The sequence below is a fragment of the Berghia stephanieae genome, chromosome 1 (assembly GCF_034508935.2).
Source record: "Berghia stephanieae isolate SIO BIC M18660-M18661 chromosome 1, UCSD_Bste_1.3, whole genome shotgun sequence".
Classification (NCBI taxonomy): Eukaryota; Metazoa; Mollusca; class Gastropoda; order Nudibranchia; family Aeolidiidae; genus Berghia; species Berghia stephanieae.
In genome coordinates this window covers 15,523,650-15,536,873 of record NC_088360.1, presented here as the reverse complement: position 1 = coordinate 15,536,873, position 13,224 = coordinate 15,523,650, and the positions used below count along the sequence as shown (strand labels likewise).

Genomic DNA, 13,224 nt, shown 5'->3' with positions numbered 1-13,224 from the left:
TTAGTGCACGGAGTGTGTAGTTGATTAAAAAAATATGGTCACAAAAGTTATATATTATGATATCTGTATGTCTTTGTTAATAAAAAAAAGTTATAAAACAAGCGCTGATGGTGTCTGACCGAAATTTAAAGCTACAAAATAGAAGTAGCATTAAAGATAAAATAATCTTTTAGAATTACCTAATTAAATATCTTAATTAGCTAGGCGGCTTTGTGGTGTAGTTTAAGCTGTCAGACTCTAGCCTTTAAGATACTGGGTTCAAATCCTGGTGTGGATAATTTAAAAAAAAAAAAAGAATTGCTGTTTTCATTATTTTTATCATAATACTTTATCATTTTCATCTGTTTACCACATTTGTTTGTCGTTGTTGATTTTTTTTTTCTTCTTTTAAAAAATTTTCAAAAGACTTTTATCTTAACTTTTAAAAATTATTTATGTGTTTATTTACAACCTATGTTAGTTTTCACAATACAGAAGAAGTATAATAGATGACTGCCGTTCGTAATAGCTTATATTTCTCCGCAAATATTGTGGGAACTTTACTTGTAATAATAATAATAATAATAATAATAATAATAATAATAATAATAATAATAATAATAATAATAATAATAATAATAATAATAATAATAATAAATAAATCACACCTATAATATGTCAAAATGAGTGGAGAATTAAGAGAACACAGATGTATTTTATAATTGTATATCTTTTTTTCTCACAAACCCCACAGCTGCTTGTATCGCATGTGGTCAATTTGTCTTGTGTTTTCCTGACCAGTCCAGACCCGTCCTATCCTCATTGTATCCCCTATTCTTTGCCAATCTACAAGACAATATCTCATCTGTCAGACAGGGAGCAGCCACTGCCATCTGTAACGTTGTCAAGGCTTATGGTGAGTGCAGGAAAAGAATGACGTGAAAGCTGAGACATATTAAATGGATTAATGCATTTTAAAATTGAATAAATAGATAAATAAGTAATTAAATGAATGAAAAAACAATGAGTGAATGAATTAATTCATTGGGTGGATACCTAGATGGTTAGATTCGGCTATGTCGTCTAGTGGTATGACTTCTGTCTTTGAATCAGAAGGTCCAATATTCAAAACCTGCTATAGTTAAGTCCTTGGAAAGTCCTTAACTCATATTCTCTCATCATACTCGGGTATAAAATGAGTACCTGGCCGTTATCAGCGTTGCCTCTGCCAGAAAAAAAATTCAATATTGCCTAACAGGTGTCATGTCTTATCTTATTTTGTAAGTGTGGCTGTTGACTTGGGGCCCCTTGTGAAGCGCTTTGAGAGTTTAGTGGATATTGCGCTATGTACATGCTTTGGTTTTTTTTTTTTTAGATAAATGGATATGGATGGAAATGGGTCGAAGGTTAGATGGATGATGAATAAGGAACAATTGATATATTTACATATTATATACATCTTTTACTTACTACCACTCTTACAATATCCATCACTGCCCCTAGCTGGGTGCTTCTAATATTGAAAACCAAACTAAACTTGTCCCATGTATATTTAGGGTTCAATCAGTGAAATTTTTGTGATTTTCAGACACATTCCACATTTTTGAAAACCAGGCTTCAAACATATATAAGCCGTTTAATTTTATGTTTATGGCTACCAGAAGTCATAATCTTACACATAAATATGAAAACAACTCATTTCATTGCACCCTGTCTTCAATAAAAATTGGCTAATAATGGCATGTTTTAAATTATGCGATCTCTAATCTAGATAGTGTTAGTGAGTCTGCATCAGTACCCAGTAGCAGCAGTGGTAGTAGTTGTAGTAGTAATTTATAATAAATGGATGAACTAGTCATATTTTTATGTGCGGGTGGTTGGATGCGAGCATCACCCTTGAATCATATACCTATGATGTTCGCATGGGTGTACGATCCGATAGTGATGTCGTTTCTTCTTCTCTTTACTAGCCTATCCTGCTTCTTTGGTTTGTGATTGTATTTTTGACAGGGGATATTTTTTTTTCTGTAAATCTTCTGCCTGTTTGTTCTTGGTTATTTATAATTTAGCTTATGATATCTTTAGGTTATGATTTTGATTTACATTTGTACTATTTTTGTTAGATTGCTTGTTTTTTTGTTTCAGCGGTCTCTCATATAACCTCAATTGTGTTGGAAGAGACCTAAAGCAACAAACAAACAAAAAACAGTAGCAGCAGTGGTAGTAGTTGTAGTAGTAATTTATAATAAATGGATGAACTAGTCATATTTTTATGTTGACAATTGTAAGAAACATTTTAATGTTTCCTCGAAAGTTGCATTCCACTAACTTTTGTATTTTTCATTTCTAAAATCTCAGCAATTAAAATAAGCACTTAGTTCATAATTTGCACTGATGCTCTTTATCAGTTGTTCTAAAAAGCTGACGAATAAGATTAAAAAATTATTTTTCCATTTTAGAAAAAGAACATTTTTGTGTCAAAAGTAGGTAATATTTTGACATATTTTTGAAAATATCAAAGCTTTTTAAATTTGTATAAATTGCTAAATTTAAGTTGTCAGTTATTTGTTGGAATGAATGTTGTAAAGTTATAAATAACTGAGATTTTAGAACTGAAAAAAATGCTAATTTGTGAATAGAAATCCAAGATGGCTGCTGTCACCATGGCTTTCCATTGGGCACCTTTATATTATTTTCTATTTTTTTTTAAAAATTGGTCTCTCCACTGATAGAACCCCTTAATGACATAGATTATAGCAAATTATTTGTCTTTCTCTCCCACAGACGGATCTGAGAATGAGATAGTACTGTCCAAGATAAAGGAAGGCTTTGACAACATCAAGACTCAACCCGCAACTACAGAGAAATATTCATCAGCCATGGACACAGGACCAGCAACTTTTGGGGTGGTGAAACACCTTAGAGACAATGACCCTGACCTTCATACAGATAAACAGGTTGTGCATTTTGTCTGACTTATTCATCATGACCTCCATTCTACTTTTGCTCCCTTTCTTCACCACTTCCTCCCCTCTTATTGGCATAAATGCCTCAATCTTATATTATAAGAAGCTAAACCAAATGCTGAAAATTTGTATTAATTTTAAATTGAATTATTATAAAAAGCATGAACTAAAATGAATATATCAGCTTACAAATGAAAGAATGTTTTGGGGCCAAAGCCTTTCTCATCCTACAACAAAAGAACTAAAAACTGTAATCGATAGACAATGTAGAAAAATATGAAATTTGAGATTTTTTCATTGAAATCAAATTTTATGATTGAAACTTTAATTCAATTTTCCTTGTTCTTATCATCGTGTCTTAATTTTAGGTTGAGGCAATGGTTCACATTTGTTGAAAGAACAAATTGTTTTACAAATATGTCATTGTTTCATATATCTTTAAAGAAATATAGAAAATAAAAACACGACCCTTAACTATACTGCCAACTTTATTTCTTGCTATCACAATGGTGAGCACAGATTGCATTATTTTCACCAAAAAATTACTTTGTAAATTGCTAAATCATTGTTAAGATTGCCAAGGTTCCATGAATAACAATTAATGTGTTTTTGCTGTTCTTTAATTCGGAATTCCAAGGTCAATGAATTATTTTTGATGCTGTTTCTCTTTAAGGCTCCCAACAAATTTCTCTTATTTACCTTTTAAAGTTGTACAGGAATTCCAACTGGAATAATTTTGCACCTCTCAACTTCCTCATCTCATTGTATTTCTAGATGTATTCATGTGGGTCGCTGGCCCCCAAAATGGGTCGAGGTGGGGGATGCATGGACCACCAATTCAAGAAACCTTCAGAACCCTGGGAGATGGCAGATGGGTGAGTCGGACAAGGAAATTTACTTAATTATGCCTGTCATCCTTGGTGGCACAGTTGTATGTCTTGTCTTATATTTAAGTCAGGTGGTATAGACCATAGTTAGTGGCTAGATGACTGTCAATAATCGCAAAACTTTAGCTTTGTGTTGTGTCCTGGTAAGGACTTTACATATATAACTGTACTTTGTGAGATGGAGAGTGGGGCTTGCTTTGGGAGTAAATGAAGCTTTATGTTAGTGAATATGATGAAGATGTGGAAATGCCCTTCAGATTATGTATATTTTTTTAATGAATTAAAAAAAAAAATTAAAAAAAAAAAAAAAAAATGAGCGGGTGGTTGGATGGGAGCATCACCCTTGAATCATATACCTATGATGTTCGCATGGGTATACGATCCGATAGTGATGTCGTTTCTTCTTCTCTTTACTAGCCTATCCTGCTTCTTTGGTTTGTGATTGTATTTTTGACGGGATATTTTTTTTTCTGTAAATCTTCTGCCTGTTTGTTCTTGGTTATTTATAATTTAGCTTATGATATCTTTAGGTTATGATTTGATTTACATTTGTACTATTTTTGTTAGATTGCTTGTTTTTTTGTTTCAGCGGTCTTCATATAACCTCAATTGTGTTGGAAGAGACCTAAAGCAACAAACAAACAAAAAAAAAATGATCTTGTAATCGTATCCAGGCACTATTCAAGATTCCTTTTTAAATGTATACAAACCGTTAACATATCATCATGTGGCCAAATAGAGATGACTTTTGCATCATTAGAATTGGATGTCAACAATTATCGGGTTCACGCCACAGCTATTAAAGAGCCTTATTATTTGAAGTCATTATGGAGTTAGAGCAAAAGATAAAGTGAAATTGTAGTCATTAGATGATCGTTAGAGTCTGCTGTTTGCACTATACATCTCCTGTGTCTAGTAATAGTCAAATCGATGATTTTATGTTTCAGGTGTGTCCTTCTCCTGTCTGAGTTGAGTCAGATCCAATCACTGCATACCTCCCTGGGCAAACTGATGACATCGATGGCCAAGGTGTGTGAGATGAAGGGATATGCCCAGTACCCACACCTCTTGGAGACTGTCTGTAAACAGGTAAGTTGTCTTTAGTTTTGTTGTTTTGTGTTGGTGGTTTTTGTTACTACTATTATTTTATTCCACACCACCCCCCCCCCCCCCCCCCCCCCCCCCCCATTTTTTAAAACTCTCTATTAGGCACTTGCAAATGCTGCTAAATTTAACCCATTACATCCTAAGCTAAAATGAAGTTGACACCCCCCTTCATCCTAAGCCATAATGAGGTCACATTCCGTGTGGGAAGTAAATATGGGTAAAATGCTACCTACTTTCAATAAAAATATTCCTGTCTATAAGACATGTATTATATGATATTAAGTGATATTAAAAGAGAAGAAAGATTTACCTTTATTTTGATATGTAACATATTGGTGTTCAGATTTACTTTATGGGTAATAAAAAAAGTTAATAATAAAAATGACCAGTGAGAGGCACCTGGGTCCTCAAATTGTTCTGAAATATCCTCATCAGTCTCTTCAACTTTAGCAATACCAATGTCGGACTGTCGGACTCATCACCAGTATCATTTTCATCATTATCATCCTCTAAAATGTTGTCATTCCACAAGGAATTGAGATAATCAAATGCCGTAATCACTTTTCTAGCATAAAAATTTCTATGAAATTCAAAAAGTCAATGCAACATTGTTTGACAAATTTTATCAGGTAAAAAGCTACTTTCGTTTTATTTAATTGTCTTGACCTGGAATTTATCTAAAATAAAGTATTAAAAATGATTCTCACCACTTTCTAGGTATACAGCAATCATATCTCTATCAGGCAGTTACAGGCAGGTTTAGAAACTCTGCAGGTGGTTTAAGATGAAGGGTGTGGGAATTCGACGGGCGATTACGGGCTGTAGACTGTAATTGGTTAAAAATTATAAAAGGGGAAAATAGAAAAAGATTGTATTAATATAGCAAATCGTCCACAGTAAACACCATGATCTTTGTGTTTTATGATTTAAAGAATTACTTGATTATGGAATATAGACCTGTAAATTCTCAGTCAATTAACTGAAATCAGTCAATTCGCCAAATTCAAATATTTTAAAGAAGGAAAGAAAGAATGTAATAAAGAAAGAATTCGTGAGTCGTAGTCGAATGACTATAAAGTTAAATAGGAATGTTCCACAGCGCTACGCATAGCTCATGGGCCGTTTATATTAACGACGGATACATTGACAAGGCTAAGCGACGCTTTTTAGAATTGCCTTGTCTGAACAGGTCCCACTGTATTTTCACACAGCCTTCGTGAAATTATTTTTTCACTTTCCAAACATGTCGTGATCCCAATGGTAGCCAATTTTAACTGAGCCTCTGAGCGTTAAATTTCACTGTTTCGTCTAAGCCAAAATTGACCATATTTACTTGGAGGGAAGTAAAAGTATGAAAAAGAAAAATTCAAACACCGGAAGTGCATTATGTAGACACCTTCAAATCGAAAGTTAAATAATTGCTACAAGCACATCTCGATTGCCTCATATTGTAAACAAACTGGTTGACTGTTTCTAGTTTCTTCACTGATTGGATACCTAATTATAACTAACAATGGTAAGTAGCCTAATTAATTCCCGCGCAAATTAGTTTTCTTCCATTGTTTTGCTCAAGCGAGCTTGCTGTTTACTATTCATTTAAATTCTTTGGATGTTTCCGTTACGAATTACGAAGAGTTTCAGTCAATTTTTATAGAGCTCATTTACAGGTCTAGGAATAGTGTAAGATAACATTAGGATGAAACATTGTCTGTTGGAGAAAACAATACATTACTTTAAAAGGACCTCTAAATTTAACATCCATCTCCATAAGGATAGACATGTTGGTTCAAAACTACCTTCCCGAAGGGTACACTGTTGAACTATCAAATCGCCATCTCAAACCCTTTCACCTTATTATACCCACCGTCTCAAAATGGTAAAAATGTCTGTGTAGACTAGATTCTGACTTTTAAATCCACAGTCAAAAACATGAGAAATAAAAAAGAAGTAGCCCTTCAATGCCATTAGGCCCACAGAGCCGGAGATTATATCAGTTTCTATTGTGTGAAATGGACAATAGCAATTGCTTACAACCCTTTGGATAGGACGTTAGTCTATTGCAAAGTATTTTCCATCAGATCTAACTGACCCAGTTACTCAGTCACTGCTTGGTCAGTAAAAACATCTCGACTTCACTGAGTCAATCTTATTATCATCTGTGTGTGAAGCGAATGCTCTAATAACTGAGCTATTGGGACTCCCAAAATATAATGCTTGGGCTCAAATTATACTTTTTATTGGTGAGATTGAAGTCAGTTTCCTTAGTTACAAAAGACTAAAATTTCTTATGTCTTATCATTTTAACTTTAAATTCACCTTTCAACACCTGATTCATTCTGACATAATACCAGATGAGGGAAGGGAGAAAATCACATTAATTTAGGTCATGTGGTGAGGTAAAGACTGTAGATCTGTACTACAACGACGCACTATAAATCTGTCATTTTTGGCTACCTTATCATCTAATTTTATTTTTCTTAGGGTCAAGCCCTTCTTCGGGTTGTCTTTATTCCTTGATACAATGCTTAGACGACAGCATATAACAGCATAGGAACAGCCTAATTGAAAAAAAAAAAAAAAGAACTTTAAGCATTTCATGTCCAATAACACTTATATTATAAGTTATAAACAAGCAAACGAGCAACTTAAAAGCATTGCAACTGACTCTTTTATGAGTTGATTCAGGCATTAACTATACTTTTGATAATTTTTAGATTTACTGTTTATCTTCTTTCCTTCAGCTTCCCAACATCGCTAAGGGATTGGGCAAACGTCCATTTAAGATGCATCTGGAGTTGTTCTTGGATCACATCTTCTATGCTTTGGTAACTTGATTGGATTGCGTCTTCTAATAGATTTTGACACGATGTGTATAGGACTTTACTTTTTTTTTTCTTTTCTTGAATACTACTTTTTGGTTTAGTTTTGTATCTATCATTCATTTTAGATTGCTTTGGCTATAAGATAGAAACCAGAATTTATTGCATTATCACAACACTGACATCGCAAATGTCTTGGCTTAAGGAGGGATTTATGAATTACTTAAATGCAAACAAAAAGTCGTTTGTTGCGTCAAATATCTATGAGTCCTTCCCACAATTCTCTATCTGGCCATGATAATATGTGGCACATTTCTGCATTAGGGTATTAAATTGGATTTACCTTTTGGTTTAAACCATAAAAGAAGCTGTAAAATTTAGATACAAATGTTTGCATTTATATAGTAAATAAAAAAATAAAAAATAAATGAAAATAAAATAAAATTCCCTTTATTCATCCCCAAGGGGAAATTTGTCTTTAGGGTCTATTCCAAGGGAAGACTGGAATAACCCAGGCATCAGCCGCAGTGCAGCGCTGCAAAGTGAGCTAGGGCTAGGTGACTTGCTCAAGGCCACACAACGCAGCGGCAGGTGATCGAACTCGTTACCTTTTGGGTACAAAGCAAAGACCGTATCGCTGAGCCACGCTGCCCCTTACTTGTACTTATCCACAGGAAACTTTATGTTCTTTGCTCTTCAAAAGAATTTTTATCTGCTATGACAGAACAGGGTACATTTACGACATAGAACCAGACATGCAGCCTATTGGATGTTTATGCAATGCTCAAAGAAAGACAAAGCTGCTTTAAACTTTTGAGATCTTTGAATTGAACATACATCTCCGATGAGATGAGGAGATGTATGTATGCAATTTGCCTTTCATTAGTCCATATTCTTGAGGTATATGTGAACATAATCGCAAATGTCAGAATTATGGGCTTTCTTTAAGACTGTTGTAGTAGAGTATATATTTGCATTAGTTTGAGAGTATTTAGATGGCAACACTGGGACCATAACAATTTGGGTTCTAAGACTTGTAAATAAGCACGCATCAGTTGAGGTATTTATACCTTTTTTAAACCTTTGGGCTAATTCGGACGCTGTTTCAAATTCAAGACTACTCCTGCATATGACAGACATAAATGCAATTTGATTTGAAATCAAACCTATCATGCTGTGTCTTCTATCCCCCATACCCTTTTTCCAATTGTTTCCTGTCATTATCTTGGAATGAGATTGCATAGTTTTGTCCTGATCCTTGCCGGAGTTCCTTGGCTGGGAGGGAAACAGTCGAATGTATAGTTATAGTTTTGGGAGATGATATTTTTTTCCTTGTAAATCATCTCTCTGTTATGCATTGTATTATGTTTAGTTTACATATTATATTATATGATTGGTAAACATTTGAGTGTATTCCTTTTAGTTGGGACCTGTGCTTGTGTCTGGATGAGACTTTTAGGTGATCTCAAACTAAGTACTTTGGCGGTGTGCTCTTGGAATCTACATCTGTTGCCTATTTGAACCAATTCCCCTTTGTCTTACCTTTTCTTTTGTGCTTTAATTGTAGTTCTAGAACTTTTTACTATCCCATTTTCTTCCTTTTTACTGGCGCTGATATGACCTTAATGTGTTGCAAGTGCCGTAAAACCCTTAAAAACAAACAAAACAAACCTATCAATGTGATTCACTCTTACTTTTTGAAGAGGATGAATTGTGTATTGTTAATTTAAGACCATGGTGGGCTTAGAAAAAATGTTGTCAGCAGTGGACTTATACATGACAAAATTGAGTTTTTCAAGCATCCAAATTAAGGGTCGTTTAAATGGATGGATATTTGAAGGATTAGTTTTCTGACCTAATTTTTAAATATGTGTCTTTCCAGAGGATGCCAATTAACTTGTTAAAACAGGTTCGTTTGTGTGTGAACCGAGTACAAAATCAATCACAAGCAACCAAAGACATGTGTGGTTGACGTATTTTTTTTACTTCCTCCTTCTCCAGGAAAGTGAAGTAGCTCTAACATCATCTGCTGCTAGTCAGTGCCTTGTTGAGTTGTCTTTGTTTCTGGGCCCAGGGATCATGAGGGGACGGATACAACAGTACAACCCACGTAAGGCTTTGATTGTTTATAAATTACAATATATATATAATATATATATATATATATATATATATATATATATATATATACATACACACATATATATATATATATATATATACACACATATATATATATATCTTCTTCTAGGTTCCATGCCTGGTCCAGGCTTCGGATACTGCATGAATTATCTCTCTCCATTCCTCCCTGTCTCTTGCCTTTTCAAACAGCTCTTGGATTGTTAGGCTGGTGAAGCCCTTCAGTTGGTCTATGAGTGTTTTTCTTTGTCTCCCCCGGGCGCGTTTACCAGGTATTTTTCCACAACTTGCCAGGTATTCATTCTTATCTTTCCTTACTAGTGTCCGAAAAAGGATAGTTGTCGATCCACTATTAAGGGCATTAGTTTCCTTTGTTGGTATGTTTGTTTTAGCACTTCTTCGTTCGTTTTGTGTGCAGTATACGATATTCTCTGCATCCTTCTCAAGCACCACATTTCAAAAGCTTCAATGTTCTTTTGTGTTTCTGCATTTGTAGTCCAGCTTTCGCATCCGTATAACAAGATTGGCCACACGTAGCACTTCAAGACTCGGAATCTAATCCCGAACGACATCTGTTTGTTTTTCAAAATGTTTCCCAGGTCCATGAAGGCCTGTTTGGCTTGAGTTATTCTTGCTCGTATGTCTCGGTTACATCTTCCATCTGTTGTCACTATTGAACCTAGGTATTTAAAACTTTCTACGTTGGTAAGTTGCTCGCCGTGAATCGTTATATTGCAGGTGTTGTTGTTTTCGGGGTTTTTCTGTATTACCATGCATTCCGTTTTGGTGATATTCACTTCCATTCCCTTGGCTTCACTATCTACTACCACTTTGTCAACAATCTTTTGAAGTTGGATTTCTGATGTTGCAATGAGTACCGTATCGTCTGCGTATCTTATATTATTTATGTTGTGACCTCCCACTTTTATTCCCTCCATATTATTTATGCCCCTCATGATTGTTTCTTGGTATAGATTAAACAGATCTGGTGAGGCAACACACCCTTGACGGACTCCTTTCTTAATAGGAATGGAATTTCCTGTAGAGTTTCCGATTTTGATAGATGCCTGCTGGGTGTAGTATAATGTTTGCATGAGTCTGAGGTCTTTCTCATCAGCGCCAATGGAGTGCAGTTGTTTTAGTATTTCTTCGTGGCGTACTCTATCAAAAGCTTTTTTGTAGTCGACAAAACAGAGGTATAGTGGGGTCTGAACCTGTATAGCTCTTTCACTTAAAACACGGAGGAGGTATATTGCGTTCCTTGTCCCTCTGTCAGGTTGGAATCCATATTGTTCTTCTGCGATTTCGGGGTTAATCTTATTCCTTAGCCTGTTGATAATTATACGCAACAGTATTTTGTTGATGTGGCTTATTAAACTTATAGTTCTAAAATTTTCGCATCTGACTGCACCTGCTTTCTTTGGTATTGCTATGAAAATAGAGTTACAGAGATCTTCTGGAATTTTCCCAGTATTGTATATATTGTTGAATAATATGTGAAGTTCATCAATTGCTAGATCTCCTAGGCTTTTTAATACCTCTACAGATATTTCATCAGGGCCTGTTGCTTTACCATCCCTCATTCGTTCCATGGCATGTTCAATTTCACTTTTGGTGATGTTTGGTCCGCTTAATGGTTCTTTGAATTTCAGTGGTGGTTCATTTCTATTTGGATCATTGTACAGTTCGCCTATGTATTCTACCCATCGGCTTTCTATATGTTGTTCTTCAAATAGCAGTTCCCCTTGTTTGTTTTGGATACAACTTCCTGCTGCTTTGCTTTTCCTTTTCCCTGATAGTTCTTTTATTCTTTGGTGAGCTTGTTGGGGGTTGGGTTTGTATTCTCTTTCGATTTCGCAGCATTTCCAGTCTAGATAGTTCTCGTGTGCCTCGATGCATTTGGATTTAATGTGGTTGTTCAATGTTTGGTATTCTGCAGACCCTCTGTTGCATTTTCGTCTTTCTTCAAATAGGTTTAGAATTTCATTTGTCATCCATTCCTTTTTGCTGTTTATTTGAGCTATTGGTAAATGCTTTTCTGCAGTTGCTTTGACACACTTTTGGAATATATCAAATTGTTTTTCACATTTTTCATTATCAGGTTCACTTTGGCTTTGTATCATGAGTGCATTTTCAAATTCTTCTCTCATTTTTGTTTGTATGCCATTGTCTTTGCATAACCTGTAATCCCTCTTTATTCTACCAGCTGTTCTCTGAATAGCTTTAAACTTTATCCTTATTGTACAAACAACTGGGACATGGTCACTGTCTACATCGGCGCCTGGGTAGGTTTTGCAATTTAATATGCCATTTCTGAATCTTGATGATACTGCTATAAAGTCTATCTGGTTCCTTGCTCTGTCCCCTGGTGATTGCCATGTCCAGGATCTTCTTGGGTGTTGTTGAAACCAGGTGTTTGAAATCATTAATTTATTTGTTCTACACCAATCTGCCCAGATGTTTCCTCGTTCATTTCTGTCTCCGAGTCCATGTGGTCCGATTATGTCACCATCTCTGCCTCTGCCAATCTTAGCATATATATATATATATATATATATATATATATATATATATATATATATATATATATATATATATATATATATATATATATATATATATATATACATATATATATCTATTTATATATATCTATTTATTCTCACCTCATTCTGTTATATTCACCGACAACGTTGTTTCATCCATTATTGAATCTTCAGGGAGGTCCTTAAAAATAATCCTAGTGTCAGGGAGGAATTGTAATTGTGCTTATTTGGCACCAATGTTGTTTCCGGATGTAGGTTTGTTGCACATGTATGTGCATTTGTGGATGTGTGTGTATGAGAGCTGGGTGTGGTATGGTGTTGGGTAGGGGCGAAGTGACCCGAATGGCTAAGGCATTGCACTGTGACTCAAAAGGTCCGGGTTCGAGCCCTGCTTCAGGCACTTTTGTATTTTCTTTTGACAAGATTATTAACCCCCAAAATGCTCACCTTAGACAATATAAGTGGTTCCAGTTGACATCTTGTTTGATGGATTATCTATATTCCTTAATTGAATACCTAGGCAATGATTTCTATGTTGTCGTGGTGAAAGGCTGTTTATTTTTTAATTTTAAAAAATCATTAATGGATTCATCAAATTGTTTTATGTCTAATTTGTCATTCAATATAAGATGATCTTAGGCACATCATCTGTCTTCTTTCATATCTTTTCATTTTCTGCTCCATCCCTTACAGGTATCTCCACCAATTTGAAACTATAGAGGGAATTCCTCCAGCTTAGAGGAACTATCTACACCAACGTCTTAATCTGATGTGACGTCAG

At 34.9% G+C, this 13,224-nt stretch overlaps 2 protein-coding genes across 2 annotated transcripts in view; one reads left to right on the top strand and one right to left on the bottom strand.

Annotated features, from left to right (window-relative positions):
• LOC144975216 (O-acyltransferase like protein-like) overlaps positions 1–151 on the bottom strand; it is a 4,368-nt gene extending 4,217 nt beyond the window's left edge. Inside the window, exon 1 of the mRNA XM_078919495.1 lies at positions 104–151. Coding sequence (XP_078775621.1) covers positions 104–151 — 48 coding nt within the window. The remainder of the gene's footprint in view (positions 1–103) is intronic.
• Positions 152–662: 511 nt separating this feature from the next.
• Positions 663–13,162, top strand: LOC144974668 (uncharacterized). Its single transcript, XM_078918194.1, has 8 exons — positions 663–690; positions 734–895; positions 2,764–2,936; positions 3,720–3,820; positions 4,780–4,921; positions 7,681–7,764; positions 9,760–9,868; positions 13,137–13,162. The coding sequence occupies exons 1-8, from the start codon at positions 663–665 to the stop codon at positions 13,160–13,162; spliced, it is 825 nt and encodes a 274-aa protein (XP_078774320.1).
• The last annotated feature ends 62 nt before the right edge of the window (positions 13,163–13,224 follow it).

What these genes read in the sequence shown, in the direction of transcription:
- LOC144974668 (XM_078918194.1), top strand. Translation starts at nt 663, where the DNA reads ATGAGTGGAGAATTAAGAGAACACAGAT. An exon ending in AGAATTAAGAGAACACAGAT is followed by an intron (nt 691 to 733) that starts GTATTTTATAAT and finishes CAAACCCCACAG; the next exon opens with CTGCTTGTATCGCATGTGGT. An exon ending in GATACAACAGTACAACCCAC is followed by an intron (nt 9,869 to 13,136) that starts GTAAGGCTTTGA and finishes CATCCCTTACAG; the next exon opens with GTATCTCCACCAATTTGAAA.